The sequence below is a fragment of the Balaenoptera physalus genome (assembly GCF_965194825.1).
Source record: "Balaenoptera physalus genome assembly, chromosome: 13".
Classification (NCBI taxonomy): domain Eukaryota; kingdom Metazoa; phylum Chordata; class Mammalia; order Artiodactyla; family Balaenopteridae; genus Balaenoptera; species Balaenoptera physalus.
This window is the reverse complement of record NC_138892.1, coordinates 71,415,776-71,434,660: the sequence shown is the minus strand read 5'-3', so window position 1 is coordinate 71,434,660 and position 18,885 is coordinate 71,415,776. Positions and strand designations below refer to the sequence as shown.

The window sequence follows — 18,885 nt, the reverse complement described above, 5'->3', positions numbered from 1 at the left end:
TCAGGCTGGCACCGGCACCTCCAGTGAGTAGTGGCCACATTCTGCTTGTTAGACCAAGGTTTGTGGGTTAGCATCTCCTTCTTGCCAGTTCTCTTGAGAGCACTGATGGTACCCAATTCAGTGAAAAAGAAAAAAGTGCTGGGGCGGGGGCAGCTAGTAAAACTAAGGTATAGTTAGCAGAATCTATTCTTCCCTTTTCCCGTGGTAATGGAATTGAAATTGAGTCACATGACAGCCTAATTAGGACTATATTTGCTGTGTCCCTCTCGTCACAGGTGTGATCAGGTGACTAAGTTCTCTCCTGTGGAATTTGAGCGGAAGTGCTGCTACGTCTGGGCTGGGACTCTTAGGACAGTGGATGTACCTCCTTCATGCTCTCTCTTATCCCTTCCCTAAAGTAATAGGAATAGCGACCCAGCCTTGAATGGTTGCAGAGCCACAAGATGGAAGGTGCCTGGATCCCTGTGTGACCATATGGAGTGCTGAGCTGTTATGTGAAAGAGGAATCAATGTCTTTATGGTTTAAGCCATGTTACTGGTTTCTGGCTAGCAGCTCACCTTTTGCTCAAACTAATACAAATGATATTTGAGGGTTAGCTTCACTGAAGTTGGCTTTCAGCAGGCTGCACCAGTCCTGCATTTCCATTGTACGATAATAATTGATCTTGGAGTAATGGGGACTGATTATATAAAAGGCTTTGCTAGTCTACTGAGTCTGTTTCAAGTTGTGTTTAAGACGTCACTTGATGACATATTGTTAAGGCTGTGTGCACATTTGCACAGCAGTAGAGACAGCCTGCTTTTTATAGCATGTTGTTTTTTGAGCTCTGCTCCCATAGATTAATGGTGTTCTGATGTTAGACCATTATTATTGAAATTGTGTAAGGTTTCTTGGGGGGTTTTGTGTTTTATTTTTTATTGAGGTAACATTTGTTTATAACATATGTTTCATGTGTACAACCTTATATTTCTACTTCTGTATACCCTACAGTGTGCTCACCACCAAAAATTTAGCTTCCATCCGTCTCCATACAGTTGATCCCCTTTACCCATTTCACCCTCCCTCCCACCCCTACCCCTCTGGTAACCGCTGCTCCGTTCTCTGTATCTACATGTTTGTTTATGTTTGGTTTGCGCATTTGTTTTGTTTTTTATATTTCACATGAGTGAAATCATATGGTGTTTGTCTTTCTCCGTTTGACTTACTCACTTAGCATGATACCCTCAAGGTTCATCCATGTTGCTGCAAATGGCAAGATATTCTTTTTTATGGTTGAGTAGTAGCCCATTGTATATATGTACCACATCTTTATCAATTCATCAGATGGGCTTCTAGGTTGTTTTCATATCTTGGCTATTGTGAACACAGGCGTGCATGTATCTTTTTAATTTATTGTTTTCATATTCGTTGGATAAATACCAAAAGCGGATCACATGGTAGTTCTAAATTATTCTGAGGAATCTCCATACAGTTTTCTGTAGAGGCTGCACCAATTTATATTCCCACCAACAGTGTATGAGAGTTCCTTTTTCTCCACGTCCTCACCAACACTTGTTTAAAATTGTGTAAGGTTTTAAATCTTTTTCCCATTTGTGTGTGTATGTGAGAGAGAGAAAAGGTTGAAGTTTATTGAAATATAAACACTTGAGGACATGTAAGGTAGAAAATAACCACAACATACACAGACACTTGCTGCAAGAGGACATCTGAGGTTTCTATCCACCACCTAAGCTGCCCATGTGTGGTCATGTTTTTCCTGGTTAGAACACGTATGAGATGGGGAGAGGAGAGGACAGAGTAGCCCTGGCTGACTGGCACGTGGCCTTCAGGACTGCACCACCCGGGAAAGCTCCTCCTGGCTCAGGGCCCTGTTCCGGGGACTCCTGCTGGTGCCCCCTCTCAGGCTTTCTGGCTGAGACCCTGCTGTTGTCCTTGAGGGCAGCCAGGGTTCACTGAGAGGGTAAGCCTGGGCGGGCTGCCCGGGGAGAGGGAGAGGATCCGGTGACAAGACACGGTACGCTGTCCCTGCATCCTTTGAGTGGGAAGAGGCCATCCTTCATGACCAAACGCCTGAGAAAGACACACGGACCAAACGTCTGCGATGCCTTCAAGCGGGCCCAGCACCAGCCGACGGGTGTGCCCACGCCCTACGCTCGCCTGAGGCTTCTGAGGCCAGAAAGGGGGTCGGCCCCCAGCAGGTGGGGCTGCGTGTGTGTGTGAGAGAGAGTGTGGAGGGCTCAGGGAGGGGAGAGAGAAGCTACAGTCCAGCAGAACTGCCGCTCAGCAGGCTGAGGTTTCGTGCTCAAGCGTTCGCGTTCCCTTTCCTTTACTGGCCAGGACTGAACCTTAGCCATGATGTGGGCTCGGCCAGTGTGGCTTTCCACCATCCCAGTGGGTGGAGTTCTACTGAACCCTGTGGGCCTTACTCAACCGAGAGGTGAGTCTTGTGTGAAAGTCACCTTTTCTTTCCAACACAAGAGCAACCTGGTCCACCCCAGCGGCCAAGAGGAGAGGCACTGCTTTCTCAACATCTCATCCTCTGGGGCAGCTCAACCTCTGCTGCAAAGGCCACGGCCTCCCAGTCCTGAGGTGGGAACGTTGAGTGAAGGAGATAAGCCCTGCAGGCGGGGGGAGGGGCACGGGACTAGTCCCACCTTGTAGGAATTTCCCAGTTTTAAAAACTTTGTATTCTACTTCTGTGTAGACTCTAGTGTACCATATCGGATGTAGCTTACAGTACATTTCAGGTTTAAGATACTAAGTGTAGGATTCAGAGGAGCACCATGATTTTCATTTGTTTCATTATCTGAACAAGGTTAGAATGGCCACGCTAGTGGTTTTTAGATTCACACACACTTTCACAGGTTATAAGCCAATGAGGATTTTTTTCTCACTTTACAGTTAAGGGCAGAAGGTATAAGTCATCTAAGGTCATATAGCAGGAAGGGGCAGAGGCAAGGTTTTACCCAAATCTTTCAATTCTACACTAAGTGTTTGTTCTTGGAAGAAGTGGAAGTTCGGTGGTCATTCAGAACTAGGTTCCAATCCTGACTCCAGGACACACTAGCTATTGGTATGTACAGTTAAAGTGTGATATGACTGTAATGGGCAATATATAAAAATAACTTTACAAAAAAGTTTCGATAACTTTCAAATCCTAGCTCAGTAGATTTTTCCTGGTTTTCACCTATCGGTTCCCATGACCTGTGCTTTGGAGTTAGTTTAGAACACACCTTTGAGGCTCCTAAGAGGCGGTTGTTAAGGGGCAGGTAGCAGGTAGGGTCACAGGGCCCACAGCCAGAGCTCTTTCTTCGGCTGCGGTACTTGGACCCACGGTGGTTTGCCAAGAGCCATTTCAGTGGAATGAGCCTGGTAATTCAACTCTCCTATTCTAGGAGCCAAGATTAAACACAGTTAACACTTTTTCAGCTTTGCTTACAACTTGTTCAGAGATTCCAGACTATGCTGCCAATAGCATTGTAGAAAAAAAATCTTACTTTTCATCCTGTTAATTGGGGAGAAACAGCATTTGGGAGGAAAATATCTTGTCTTCCACATACTCTGTGCCATCTCCAGACGGCCTACAGGCTCTGATAGGGAGATAACCATTTCCAAACTTCATGGTTTAGTTTAACCTCTTGCCCGTTCAGAGTCCCCAGCGTTAATATAAAAAAGCACCAACCAACACAGTTGGTTCCCAACTCCCATGAGCCATGGTGTTTGGAAGGATCATCCTTTTAGGAATCCTTGCCTAGTACGTTGGTAAATGAAAGAGTCAGAAAAGGGAAACAACACCTTATGCTGAGTGGGAAGACTTTTCTGTTGGCTGACCCAATAAATTCAGTCTCCACAGAATACTGAAGCTGGAAGGAGACCTTTGGGGTGGTTGAGTACTCTCATTTCACGGAAGTGGAAACTGGGTCAGAGCTTTTAACCCGCCTGAGTGAATGAGAGAGGTGAGTCTCCTGACCCAGATCTCCTGAATCCTGAAGTCCAGTGTGCTTCGCGTCACTCCAAGGTCAGCTTTATGGTAGATGTATATTAGACCAGTAATCACCTTTTCCAGCATCAGTTACTTGGTTCGTTGACCTAAGAACACTACAACAAGTGTTGGCATTTAAGAGAACTAGTTTCATATTTTTAGTATTTTTATGTTGTCTGGAATCAAATGCTTCTGGAGAATGGGCTGCAAGTTACTTCTAAAGTTGTCCTAAACAGCATCTGGTACACACACAGCAGTAGGGATGTGAAATTTCTTTTGCAAAAAGAGAAGTTGAGGCTAAAATGGATCTCTAAAATGGGCCTACCTGACCAGCTAGCTGGGTCTGTTGAAAAAGAATAGACTGGCTCTGATCCTGTGACCAAGTCTATACACGTACCCCATGTCTTACTTTTCCTCCACACTTCCTTCCTAAACATTTTGTGGAAGCCACCCATCAACTTTCTTCCCCTGGTAGAGTTATTGCTTCTGTGACTTTGGCAAAACATGAGCTCAGAGATGCAAATTTCAGTTGCTCCTGTGTATTTCTCCCGTTTACCTGGAAGACTTCCTCGTGTGCTTGAAAGTGAACAGAAAACCCATGTGACTGTACAGGAGCATGCCTTATTTTTAGACAGTTCGAAGAATGGCTAGAGAATCTAACTAGGCAATTAGCAATTTTCTCATTTGCCTAATTAAAAAGGTTTTTTATAATTGTGTTGCTAACATTAAATTGGTAATGAGGCTCTTAGTGGAATTTTTTTTAATCCCAATAATTTTTCTTCCTTGTGCCTCAAAAAAAGGTCACATGTATTTCTGTAAACAGTAATTAGTCGTGCCTCCTCGAGACAGCTCTAAGAGACAGCTTCAAGTGCTTAATTTATAACCCATGCATTGGTGGCTTGCTGATGGCAGGCTCATTTTGTTCAAAGGGTTTCAGAAATGTTTGAATTAGTTGCTAGCATTGAGAATCTGGCAGATGTTTTACAGAAGTTCAAATTCCTTTTGTAAAGTCTGAAGGTCTAGCACGTACACTGCTTCTCTGTCCACAGCGGCAGTCGAGTGCGCCTTAGGAGAGAGCAGGTCAGTCAACCAAAGCCTGCCCACACAGTGTTGACAATCCTGTGCGCTACGCACCCTCGGGCACTCCCCAAACACCTCCACACCCATACTTGCCCAGCCTGTCACCCAAGGACCTTGTGGGGCAGGGCCACATGCCACACAGGGAAATCTAGCAGTCTTCAGTGCCCATTCCAATTTTACTACCCTTTTAAGATGGCCCGTGCTTTGTATCTAAAGTGAGAGGGGTTAGACAGCAAATCTCTCCTTGCACTTCTGGTACTTTTTATTTAACTCAGGAACTGGAAAGCAGAGTGCCAAGAAGAGCAAGTGCATACACAAGGTGAATCATTTCCTTTTACTGAGTGCTGAAAGGAGTTCCCATTGACATTTTATCAGCATCCCTACGTGGGCTGTAAGCAAGATGTTCTCCAGTTTGGTCTGAAGTGAGGAAAATGCAATCATTAGGGTTCTGCTTCACCCATGCAGAGATTAGAGGCAGTGTTTTAATATTTGATACTTACCTTGGGACCAAATTTTAGAGTTTAGTGACTGACTAGACACTTTGTTAACTAAATCTATATGAACACTTTATAGCAACTGTAGGCCTAGTTTTCTAGCCTAATTAATTCTTTACAGAACTGCAAGGTAGCTGCTTCCCTTTCTTCCTTTGTAGATAGTCTTCTTTGTTATTGCTATTAACCAAGATTTAAAAGCTTTAAAGTTTACGTTATTATTATGAATAAATATTTCTGCATTCCCTTAATCCTTTGGCAATCTGTATAACCCTTATATAAGGAAATGAAAAGATGAATAGGGTGATTATTGCCAGAAGCAAAAGCAACTATGACTTGAAAACTACTGAGGACAGTGACTTCAGCTTATACCTGCCTTTCTCCAGGTTAAGTAAGGCTGAATATTACCTGTTTACTATTTGTTATCCATCCTTTCCAAGCAACAGTCTTTTCTAAAAGGATGCCCACTGTTTGCAGCATAGGATCTGAAAAGGTCTTCAAAAATCAGGAAGTCTGCTCCTGTGTCACGTGAGATTGTGAGGGAAGAAGCACTCTCATACTTGTAAATGTAGAGCAGGAGATGGCCTTTTGGAGGAAAACTGGTGATAACCATCAAAATTTTAAATGCATAACCCTTGTCCCTGTGCTGCTCAGAATTTACGTGCATATGTGCCAGTGCAGGATAAGGTGTCTATGAGGAAATTCAAGCCCATCACTGAAGGACTGGTGACGTAAATTATGGTATATCCAAAAGTAGACTATTAATGCAGTCATTGCAAGAACAGAATGAGGCAGACCTATATGCACTAACGTGGAATGTCCACATGTAAAGTGAGAAAAGCAAGTTTAAGCCGGTCTAGTTTGCTGCCATTTTTAAAAGATACATTAATGTAAATATGGTTTGAACATCTGAAGGATACACTAGAAATGGGTAACAGTGGTTCCTTCTAGGGAGGGGAACTGAGGGGTGGAGAGTGGAAAGGAGATTCTTCACTGTTTTTTGTTGTTGTTTTTTAACCACGTGTGTGCATTTTCTTTTCACTGCTATGTGTTTAAAATGAACCAGACAAGGGAAACGATGATACAGTTATTGAGGAAAGCGCTCTCCCCTCATTGGTGTGTTTCTGAAGGGGCTCTGTCTAGCCCAGATACCAAACCTTGCCCCATCCAGGGGAGGGTATAGTGGATGCTGTCGAGCACTGGGTTTCCTGTTGGATTCAGGTCTGCCCTCCCAAGGCCTAACAGCTTTCCCCCATACCAGCAAATACGGACAGCTTTGCTTCTGTGCCTCAACTTCTATTTTGTGCCGACTGGTAGGGCAAGTGGACACGCAGGAGTCAAATGTTGGTCTGTTAATGGTAGGAGAACGGCACGGTAAATCAAAGGAGCAAAATGGATCCAGTGATCTGGATATGTTTGCAGAGATCTGTGTTCAGAAAGGTAGTTTGTTATTTATTAAGCATTTATTAAATACCTTCCTAAAGTTCTGCGATACCACTGGGACATTGAGTTAGTTAGGACTGAAACATATGTGCAAGAATGGCCCATATCAAAATATTAGCTCATCAGTTCAAATCCAACATAATTCTCCCTTGAAATAGAACCACATATTAACTTGAAGTAACCAGTAACACAGCATCCTCTAAATACTTTAAAAGAAAAACATAACCAGAAGGCCCAGTTTTCAAAACTGCTGTTAAAGGCCAACAAATTAGCTGGAAAGGAGGGATGAAAAGGAATAAATCTACAAAGTACCCTGCCACAGAAAGCAGATCCTTGTAGTTTTTTTGGTCTCTTTCCATGAGATAATCACTACCTTGCTGAAAATGGGAAAGGCAACCCCTGCCCATCCCAAAGGGGAAAAAAAGTATTCACCCAAACAGCTTCTACTTGTTTTTACCATATATTCCAGGTGTACGTGTAGGGGTTTTTTTTTGTTTGTTTGTTTTTACATTTATACAGTTTACATTGCTTGACCCATAAATAACACTTGTAAGATTAATAGGGCCATAGTTTTAAAGAGTATTTACATAGCCCCACCATGCATACAGAGCCTTTTTAATATTGGAAAAAAAAAAAAAAAGGAACTTTCCATCACTAGGCAATATAAATTTGACCATCTAAACTTATAAACCCTGACTAAAATACAAGCAATCATTTCATCCATAAATGCTGTTTCTGGTTCCCTAACAAATCTAGCACTGCAGTGTAACAAACATCTTACATTTCAGGGATATAAAAATATCAGCTTTAAAATCTGAACTGTACAGTATATACATTAATATTTGCACCGTTAAATTAGGAATACACTTAAGTCTATGAAATACTACATTATAAATAGCAATGTTCTTTTCGATCTCTAGCTGGAGCTAATACAATATAATGTTTACCTGGCTAATGAGGGTTGGAAGGGGACGACGTGGCCTTGCATGACGGGATGCACAGTGTTGGCTGGGTCACATGACTACGTGCATGCCGCACAACAGGACAGACTGTCAGGACCTGGACCAACCTGGTGCAGATAAACAACAAACACTAGTGCTTTACAAAGGTGGCTCGAGTTCTCTATTGTCTAAAATCAACACCCCCATCCAATCACCTCTCAACAGGTTCTTGAGGATCTCTTGAGGGTTGGAGATCAAACTGTGATGCACCCGACAGGCACAAGAGGTCACGTCCACCTGGCACCATCCAAGGAGGGTAAATGGAGAAATCACACCTTCCAAAGGCTAATCTGACACTGTAAACAGCAGTCGGGGTCTCATTTACATGGGCAAAGCACTTGAATCTATTTTAGCAACTTTCCTATGGAAGAAAAAAGATACGAATTAAGATGGTTAATGGCTAAGTTTACGATCTCCACAGCTACTAGGTTAAGAAATGATACAGTTTTTGCCCTTGTGTCCCTTTTTCTTCTTGGATTTAGTTGTCCTCTGACCAAACTGAGGAGTGGGGAGTGCGGAAGTTGGACTAGAAAGGTCGTCTGTATAGTATGCGTATCTCTGCGGCCGGGGCTGAGGAATTGGCTGTCCGAGAAAATATCCTTCTTCTTCTGAGTCGGAGGAGGAGGAGGTGGAGGAGGAGCACCAGGAGTCGTCGTCCTCCCCGTAGAGTCCCAGAAACCGAGGCCCTCCCGGCTTCTGCAGGGTGTAGTCGGACGTGGCGTGGGCGTACCGCCCGTACAGGTCAGCGTTCTGGATGTAGGCCTGGATCTCCCGGGCACTCTTACTCTGGATAAACTTCTCATAGTTATCAGGGGCGTAAAGCCGCAGCCTGTCCTTGGGAGAGTATTTTCTTTCTGTAACGAGGTTCAGAGCATTGTCCGAGCGGGACTTCCTACTTCTTCTGCGGCGATGGTGATGAGACCTGGGTCCCCTCTCTTCAAAATGGTACACCCGTCTCCGCGTTCTCTCGCTCATGGGCGGCTGCCGGATTTCGATGTTCTCATAGCTTCCGTTGTCAATGACATCATCGGAAAACTTGACCTGCTGTGGCCTGGACTGAGACTTGGACCTGCGGAGTACTGGCAGGTGCACTGGCTTCTCCTCAGGCAGGACTTTTTCTGGACACAGCTCTGAACTGAGGCTCTTCAAGGACTCTGTGCTCCTGTGCAGCATGGAAGAGTTCAAAGTCCCCATATTGCTCATTTTCTCACAGTCTTCTGCCTCTATTTCCTCGAAGTTTTGCAGAGAATATAACGATGGCCTTGGCTTGCTTTCTCCATCCACCGAAGCCCCTAAAAGAAAAGCCAAGACAAGATGTGATTCTCGGTAATCCTGATACTCTGACACTTATTACCAACAAGCCACTGAAAGGAAGCATTTCAAAGTGAAGTCTCTCAAACCTCAATATCTGATTAACGATCACTAGGCAAAACCAACATACTATAATATACACTTAATTGACAAGAGGTTTGAATTTTGTCATTGAAACAAGGGGCCCAGCATCTCCTACGAGCCCAGCCGTTTTGGAGCCAAACGTGAGTCACAGCCCATGGGATGAGCAGCCAGACTTTAAAAGCTTACCTTCCTAAACTAAGAGTCCTGTCATTAGCTTATTAATACGACACACAGGAGCTTCTGTCTCTCAACCCATTAAAGCCAGACTGCTTCATCTGAACGTCTCTCAAAGCAGTCCTTCCCTTTGCTCTCACACGGCTACCATTATGGTCCTCTTCCTATAGCCAGACTAGTCTTATACCTGGTCACTCAGCCCAAGGGTCACGTCCAGCCCACAGCCTATTTGTGGATAGAGTTTCACTGGGACACAGCTACACCTATTTGCTCCCATGCTATCTATGGTTCCTTCCACAATGACAGAGTTAAGTAGTTGCAACAAAGACTGTAAGGCCCCAAAAGTACTCTCTAGCCCTTTACGGAAGAAGTCTGCCAAACCCCTGACCTAGACCTTCATCAAATCTTCTGCCCCTTCGACCCATAAACTTAATAATGCCACTTCCATATTAATCTCATATTAAAACTTTTCTCAAAGCCAATATTGCAATCCTTGTTATAACAGGGCTCAGGCAAGTTAAGAGAAATGGATGTAACCCAGATAGCTGTAAGGAACAAGGAAGTGGTGTGAACTGTTGTCAGCTGGAGGCTACACAGCTTTCTACTTTCTAAAGAAAGCCTGTTTTTCAGCCCATCATTGTCAAGAAATGTCAGCACCAGCACGACGTATACCAAATGTTGTCTATTTTTGATATTAAATGTTAAAACACCTGTCACAGGGCCTAGCAAACAGGAGGTGCCTAATATTTAGTCTTACCCACCATCCCTCAAGTCCCCTTTATTGTAGGCCTTAACATTGACAAGCCCAACCAAAGCCAGGAGGGTAGCTGTCTTATCCCTCCTTGCCCGGTACCTGGCACAGGGTCCCTCATGGCAGCGGGCAGCTGCTCAAGCCTTTCCTGCCTATGTTACAATGTAACATAACCTTTATGAAAGGACTGAATGTCATTCGTTGGACTATAAAACTAGCCAAGTGACAGCAGTATTTCTGTATCAAAAAACTTACTGCAAATGTAAGATTCAGGAGGGCTGGGTTCCAGGTTCAATCTTGTCTTTAAACACCTATGTAAAGTTGGCATTTAGCCTCTCGGCACCGCTTGCGGTATCTTAGTTCCCCGACCAGGGATTGAACCCTGGCAGTGCAAGCACCGAGTCCTAACCACTGGACCACCAGGGAATCCCCTAGCCTCTTGGAAATTCAAGTTTCCTCATTTGTAAAATGCAATAATATCCACTCTATCAGGTCATTTTAAGGATGAAATGTAGATAACTGACATGAATGTGTTTTGAAAACTTTAGTGAAATTATTTTATAATCTGGGTAAAAAAAAACTTAGCTACTATTTTTGAGCTGCCTGTCGCCACAGGGCAATTCAGGAAAATACAAAAAATGTTCTGTGCTTATAGAGTACACATGTTGATTTTAGTATCTTGAAATTCATAGCATGATCCAAAGAGTCCAGTATCTTTCTTCAGATACAGATGCAGACTCCACGATCCCAATAAATTCATTTCTCCTCTTCAAAGCAGGGATAATAAGACCTATCCCCAAAGACTGTATTGAAAATATATTTTATATGTATGCACACATGTACACACGTGTTTGTTTTGCTAGTGTTTGGCATTCAACTGAAACTCCTTCCTCTCTTTGGTCTACAGTTGTAAATAACATAGCCCCCCTGCTGGTGCTGACCTGATATTTGTGGAATGAGCTTTTCAGTGGCTCCTTTTTCAAATACCCCATAACCCCTAGATTATGTACCTGTGATATTAGACAAAGCCAAAGAATCCATAGAATCCCGAACACTCTGCTCTGGTTTCAAGTCTGACAAACACTCCAGGGAATCTTCATACCACTGAGTTTGATCGTGACTATATCCCGAAGCCCCATGGTCCAGATCCAACTCCTGGAGCCTTCGACTGCTCGCAGGGCCCGGGTGGCTGCCATAAGCAGAATCCCCCAGTCCATCTTGTGACTGTGCCCAGTACATATCAGACTGGTATTTCTTACTTGCAAGGCTCTGGTTATTTTGCTTTAACTCGGTCTTATTTTTAACCATGTTATCAGATATCCAGTGCTCACTGGCTCGAATGTCCATCTCATTGGGCTGCTGCTGAAAGAGGCTTTTATCACCAAACTTGAGGAGCAGCTGCGTCATATAATCTTCATGCTCAGCCCATTCTTCAGGGTCTTCTGGGGTTTCGTGCTCTACTCTGCCTTTCCAAAATTCTTCATTGACGAAACCTGCTCCTTGCCTGGAAAGACTCAGATCATCCAGTTTCCGAGAAAGGGTGTCGTCAGCATTGCCTGAAAGGCCAGGAAACTTGTAGTTCAGAGCCGGGGACAAGAGGAGAGACTGCCGACACTGATCTGCCGACCGGCTGCTTTTGCCCATCCGGACACTTCTTCTGGAGTCTCTTGATCGGGCCGACTGGAACGCAGAGTCCGAAGAATCCGAGGCATGGACGTCTTCACCGAGGCTGCATGTCTTTGAGCAATAAATCTGACCTTGTTTGGGAAGGAAGGGGCATCCCAACAGAGAGGCTTTGCACTGGGCACAGGAAAAGCAGGCCTCTGTAGCGTGCCAGTGCTGTCCGTCGTAGGTCATCTGCGCATGGTCCACACCTGTTTCAAAAAAGGATCCAGTAACAGGTCACAGTTCCATCTTGAAACAAAGGCAGAAGAAACAGAAAAGACAGACTGTGGGCATGAGGGAACGCCTGGGGGTGACGGGACTGTTCCAGATCTTGACAGGGCTGTGAGTTACACAGGGGAAATTAATTCTCATTATTTGCAGATTCCACATTTACAAATTTGCCTACGTGCTAAATATTTTGTAGTTCAAAAATCAATACTCGCAGAGCTTTCAAGGTCATTTGTGGACATGTGCAAGGTGGCAAAAATATTTGAGTCAAGTGATGTGTGTGTCCCAGCCGGGGTCAAAGGGCACTGCACTCACACTTGCGGCCGATTTAGGGCCATTTTTTCGCATTTTTTGTGCTTTCTGTTGGTGGTTTTGCTGTTTAAAATGGCCCAAGCATAGAGCTGAAGTGCTGTCTAGTGTTCCTAAGTGCAAGGAGGCTGTGATGTGCCTTGGAGAAGCAATCCATGTGTTAGATAAGCTTTATTCAGGGCTGTTGGCTGTGAGTTCAATGTTAATGAATCAACAACATATATTAAATAAGGTGTCTTTAAACCAAAACATACACACCAACAAGATTATATATTGATTGGTTGATGACAATGTTGCGACCAGAGGCTCACAGGAACCTAACCCACTGGATCCCTAGGAGCAGTGGCTCAGTATAGAGTTCATGGCGACTCTACAGAACACAACTAGCAGAAGTAATGAGAATCCAGTATACACCCATTTATCAAAACTCATCAAACTGAAACACTTAAAACCTATACATTTCATGGTATGTAAACTATCCCTCAATTAAAAAAGCAAAAAAAAAAGGAAAGAAAGAAAAAAGAGTATAGGCATCAGAGACAGACTGATGGATAAGTGACAGAGCCAGCAGGCTGGGCCGTGGACGCACCAATATGCTCGCCGCAGGTCTCACAGTACTCGGCGTACAGGGACTCGAAGCAGCCGCAGCAGAACGGGCGGCCGTCCTTCATGATGTACCTCTGTCCCCCCAGGACCGTCTCGCACTCAAGGCAGCAGAAGTGTTTCATGTGCCAGTGGCGACCCTCTGCTTCTGTGCACTCATCAGCAAAAATTATCTTCAGAGAAATATGAGGCCATAGGATGAAAAGAAAATCATTGTGAACGATTTTAAAGGTCAAGTAACTGCACGTTTGCTGGGCAATTGACAGGCGCTGGATCTTAAAGTCGCTTAGACAGTGAACTTTGTTTCTTACAGCCTCAAGCTTAACTAACTAACTTGATTTAGCTATAGAACAAGAACAGAAGGTGAAAACGTTGAAAAAGAGAAACTTGAGTGCATGCTGATGCTTTAAAAAACAAAACAGAATTCTACATTGGATATAATTCACTTGGTCCTATTTTTGCTCCCCAATCACACTTTGTTGGCATAATCTGGCAAAGAATACATTAACATTGAAATAATTTAGTGGTCTGTGCATCTTTTAATAAAGACAACTCACTAAAGTGGCTGTGGAGTCAACATAGTTAGCGCTCTCTGAATGCTGGATTATGTGAACACCACTTGTGTAGATAACACTTCATTTGACGGTGCCGTCTCCAGATTAAGGACTTTTAATTTTTTTACATTTTCGCTTTCAAAAAATTTTCAAATAGCACATCATTGAAAAAACTTAAACGTATAAAGGTAAAAACTGAAAGTTTACTGTCACTGATTGAAGTAGACTAGGGAGATAATAATGAATAAATGCAATGAGGTTCCCTGGATGCGGTGAATAAATGCAATGAGGTTCCCTGGATGGGGTCTTGGAATAAAAAACAGACATCAGCAGAAAAACTGAGGAAATCTAAATAAAATCTATGGTTTAGTTAATGGTATTACATCAGTGTTAACTTCTTAGTTTTGATGCATATACCATGGTTCTGTGAGACGTTTTAACAATAGGGGAAGCTGGGAGAAGGGTACACAGGGACTCTCTGTATCTTTGCAACTCTTCTATAAATCTAAAAGTACTTAAAAATGAAGAGCTTAAGGAAAAAAATTTCATTTCACACCACCAGCCCTCCCCACACATGCTCCAGGGGTCACCACTGTTAACTTAGTGTATGTCTTTACATACCATTTCTGAGTGTTTGCAAATATGTATACAGTCTTGTTCTTCCCCCCTTTAACAAGAGTAAGATCAATTGCTGCACACTCTTCTTGCAACTTGCTTTTTCTCACAGTCCATCAAGGACATGCTACTTATCAATACACAACGACACCTGCTGCTTTCTCTTTATTAGCTGCATATTATTCCATTGTACCAACGGGAAGGGTTATCTTAAAAACGTACACACAGAGTGCAAGCAGGAGAGATCTGTGTTTTGCTTAGGTGTGAACAGTGGAATATTGGCTTACTAGAAGCTTATTTTTTTCCAGTGTTAAGGGATGAACTTTTTTACCTCGTCACATGCTGAACACCGGGGTTTGAGCAGCTCAGCATGGTGCCGGCCACAGTGAATTTTTCCATCCTGATAAAAATAGATGAGGTCGACCAGCAGCTCGTTGCACGTGAAGCAGACAAAACAGGATGGGTGCCAGCATACTCCAGGGCCCGCTCGAGAGGCAAACACTGCAATTTCACCTCCATTTATCTTCAACCCACACTAAAAACAAAAGAATTTAGATCTTAAATGACCCCTTTTTAATGACTGGATTCTCAGCCTTTTCCACTTTACGCTAAACCCCAAGTTTGTCAGCGAAACTTTAACTTTTGTCCCCTCCTGCTAGTGATTAAATAGCTCTTTAATGCGGGATTATTCGTGATTCTCCACTGGAATGAACATGCCTCAGATCTACTACCACACTGGGCTGCTCCTCAGAACACGCGCAGTGGTTTTCTGGAGGCGTCCTCCTGTTGGATATACTCCTACTCCGAGGACAGCCAGTAAGGAGGCCCCGAATGTCTTCATTATGTCCCTGCGTTCTTGAACACTAGGTGCCCCCCAGCACCGCGCTCCACACCAAGACCCCACGAAAGGCCGGATTTCACCCGATGTTTACATGCCTCCCCCATAATGCACAGCAGTGTAGCCGGTTACCAACACGAATCCCCACGTAATAAGAAGCTACGCTGCCTTTCCTTCTCTCAGTTTTTGGAGGCTTTTAGGGGGCCCACGCCTGTGCTGGCACTGCCCCCTACACCCCCAGCTGATCCATGCACATCACTACTCATCCTAGAACGGGCTACCTGCTCGCACACAGCGTGCATCGCTGCTCTGGACAGAAGTTTAATCGTCCCTCTTCCGAGTGCTTCTTTCTTCCGCTGAGCACTGAACACTTGCAACTCTTTTTCCTCCTCTTCACTCAAAGTCTGGCAATACCGCACCTTCACAGAAAGAAACAGAAGCACCACTCTGAAGCAAACAGCCTCCGTCACCAATTCTTTATTTCCAGAATCAAGTTTCAGGAAATAAAACAGCAAGTTTAGCTGGCCTGCCCCCGTGAATCGCCAGTTTAAAAATGACCCCGTATGTTTAAAATGACACCAAATCTTGCAGCCTCTCTAGCAAAAGGGAAATGCAATTTGAAGGAATAGTCCTTTTTTTTTTTTTAAAGATGAAAAGTTTAATTTAAACTCTTATCAGCAGAGACACTAAAAAAACATAAGACATTAACCTTTCTACAAAAGGTTTAAACTTGCTAATTGCCACCTTCATTCTACATTCTACAGGCACTCAAGTCCACTGCAGGCCTGGGCCACCATAAAGCACTGACTCTGGGTGAAGGGGTAGGGAGATCGCAGGAATTTGTAGGCTCCTGATAACTGGTGGGTGGCTGCAAACACTGTAAAAACCAACTTGTGTTAAGTTTATTGCACTGACACCCTTTTCTCTCTTAAAGAATGGAAAGCTGTATTCTCCGGCCCAATTTTAACTGAAGAAGGGCAAAAGGGCCCTAGCCAGGGAGGAGCTGGGGTTTATGGGAGGCACCACGATGCTCAGGGTGGATTTTTTTTTTTCCCCCTAATTAGCCTTCTTCCTGTTATTTTACCTCATTATCATGTGGTGGCAACTGGTACAAAAGCTGTTTAATTCGGTGTTTCTCTCCAGGGCTGTTAACATAAGGAACCTTTTCCTCTGGTAAGCAAGCAAAATAGAGCTGGATCTGAGAGAGAGAGAAGAGGACATCAGCACACAGGAAGCGAACACTTCAGCTCATTCCATCTTCACGTTACCCTGCCCTTTAGGTACTGGCTCTGGCCTCTGACAGGATTTGGCTACTCGGAGCTAATGAGAAGAGAAGCTGAGCCAACTCAGCAGAACTGCAAACCCACAGATAGCTAGCATCCAGCTGCTAAATTGCTCTTCAGGAATGCAATTCATAGTGACAATTAGGGGCATCATAAATTATGCAACGTAAGACATGCACATTTAATGCTAGGGTCAGCCGAGAGAGTCCTGAATGAATACTGGAAATGACCACACAAGGCTGTGTGACACTGTCCACAATCGAGCCACTACACAACACATTGGATTTGCTCTCTGAATTTTACACGTTGCAAAGACAAAAGCTGTTTTGTTAAACTCTGTAAACTCTCCCTTATCAGGTTCTCTCAAGCTTCAGCTTTCTTTGCTTGCATGGGTGCTATTTTCCAAATATCTGGAGTCAATTTCCCCAAGGAAACTGGAAGGGAGCTATATTAACCTGTACTTAGTTCACTTTGAAAGGGGAACTCAATTTTTGTTTGAGATTTTTTTTTTTTCTTTCTGTTGTATCTAAAGGAAATCCTTAATGAGTACTGCGAAGGATACTGCAGTGCTGAGGAAAGATGAAAATGATTGAAGAAAAAAAATAGGAGATTAGGGAATTTGGGGCCTGTCTGCTTCAATATCTTAGTGTCTCACAAAACCTACTCACCCTAAGCTGCAAGAAGTGTTCTCTCTTAATAAGCAGTTTATCAAAACATTGCTTTCTTACCTGGAGGTCCAGCTCTCCACCCTCTTCCATTGCATCAGCTGCAGGAGCTTGTACGGTTGTAAACACTTACTGAATACTAGCTACCTGTGTGCCAGGTACTGTGCTAGACCCCGGATGAATCGGAAACCCCTCTTCTCAAACGAGCTCCCATCAAAATGGGAAACACAACCATAACTCAGAAGCAATCATACACCTAGTTGGCTCTTTTAATTTCAAACTATCTTGGCCCTTATGTCTAACACCAGCAATTTTTAATAAGTTCATCATTATAAGGATATTGGGAAGATAAAAATAGGTACACAGAATGTTCTCATCTTCCTTAAAATAACAATACAACAAAGCACAAAATGAGCTCTTTAATTTTTTTTCCAATTTACACCATGTGGTGACAGAATCTTTCATGCGCAAGGTTATCAAAGGCCAAATCCTACGCAATAACACTTCAGATGGTCTCTCACAGCTCTGTATCTCCTCTCTTCCAAAGCAAAGGCACTGCTGAGAACTGACTTGGAAACTTTCCTCTTTCCTTTGATTACCTTTTTGTTGTTACTAAAGTTTTTGAAAAAGTTAAACTCCTCCCACTCTCTCCAAAGGGACACCCAAGTCAGAAATCCACATGACAAATGCGGAGGCAGTACTCTAGTCTTCACTCAGTAGGGCAAAAATAGCATCCTTATAGGGCTTCTGGATCCAAGAGTACAAAAGGGATTGAAAACTTCCATGGAGAAACTAAGTGTGACCTTAAAAGCAAAAATTTAAAACCATCCAAAGAGTGAGGCCCAAGGACGTAGCATGTCACTGTGACAGTGATAGTCGATCATTTTTAAAATAAAAATGCTTGAAGACCTTAAATCACATTGAAAAACAGAAAAGCAGAGGACTCGGTTCCTACCTGCTCGGGTCTGAGGCCTGGGGGGACCCAGGCGTACTCCTCCAGCGCACAGCCCGAGTCGTCATCGGACGTGGAGCTCCGCTGGCACCCGAAGGCAAGTTTGCTCATTTTGGGCTCCATCTCCAAAGGCATCATAACAAAGTCAAACAGCCAGCTTCTCAGTCACAGGACATCAGACAGCGGCTGCTGTGGGCAATAGAAGACAAACCGAAGAGATGAACCCGAAGGCATTGCTCTCACCCTCCAAGAGCTTCTACTGAATGCCCGCGTACACACGGCGGGGCCCAGAGAAAGGGACCAAGTCGCCAGTGTCACCGTCCCCAGGCCCCCGGAACTTAGAATCTAGGGCCGCGTGATTCGGAAAGAGGCCCTTTACCAGCTCAGCATTTCAGAAAATGCCACCCAAACTAGCTTACTTCCAGATGCCTTTAAAAGGTGCTTCTCTACACACTGTTCATTAGAAAGGTTCTCAAGAAAACTGCTTTGCTGACTGACCACAGATGAAATCCCTGCGAAGCCTCAGGGGTTGTAGGAAGAAGCTGGGTTTGCGCCCCCCCACCTTGCCCACTACTGTGTGCCGTGAAAAGATGGCTCCTGTTGCCCCACTTGGTTCCCTGCATTTCCTCATCCATCTTCCCAGCAGAGCACGGCTGCCTGCACAGATGGGGTCGGCTGGGCCACACTGCTTAGGTTTCAGGTTTCCAATAAAGTCTGAGAGGCACTGAACTTCGTTTACTCATGGAGTAGAAATAGCACAGTTAAATCCTTACACAGCACATTAAACCCGCAAGCCTTTACTATCCATGGGCTAAAGTCAGCCAGACGTTCATTAATGAGTTCCTTCATAAGACA

At 44.0% G+C, this 18,885-nt stretch overlaps 2 protein-coding genes and 1 pseudogene across 15 annotated transcripts in view; 2 read left to right on the top strand and 1 right to left on the bottom strand.

Annotated features, from left to right (window-relative positions):
* Positions 1-18,885, top strand: part of LOC309641915 (cytochrome c oxidase assembly factor 8 pseudogene) — a 1,056,438-nt pseudogene that overhangs the window by 192,560 nt on the left and 844,993 nt on the right. The gene's annotated exons all lie outside the window — the stretch shown is intronic.
* PPHLN1 (periphilin 1) overlaps positions 1-18,885 on the top strand; it is a 250,861-nt gene that overhangs the window by 227,892 nt on the left and 4,084 nt on the right. The gene's annotated exons all lie outside the window — the stretch shown is intronic.
* Positions 6,999-18,885, bottom strand: part of PRICKLE1 (prickle planar cell polarity protein 1) — a 106,844-nt gene continuing 94,957 nt past the window's right edge. For 10 of the 12 annotated variants that reach the window (XM_082422560.1, XM_082422561.1, XM_082422555.1 and 7 more), the window contains 7 exons: positions 18,034-18,219; positions 16,215-16,328; positions 15,412-15,549; positions 14,624-14,827; positions 13,110-13,296; positions 11,329-12,192; positions 6,999-9,290 (listed from right to left, as the gene is read on the bottom strand). In XM_082422560.1, the coding sequence (XP_082278686.1) occupies positions 8,428-9,290; positions 11,329-12,192; positions 13,110-13,296; positions 14,624-14,827; positions 15,412-15,549; positions 16,215-16,328; positions 18,034-18,168 (2,505 nt within the window). In that variant the 5' untranslated portion in view covers positions 18,169-18,219 and the 3' untranslated portion in view covers positions 6,999-8,427. The remainder of the gene's footprint in view (positions 9,291-11,328; positions 12,193-13,109; positions 13,297-14,623; positions 14,828-15,411; positions 15,550-16,214; positions 16,329-18,033; positions 18,220-18,885) is intronic. The other 2 variants (XR_014252808.1, XM_082422562.1) reach the window with 2 other exon arrangements.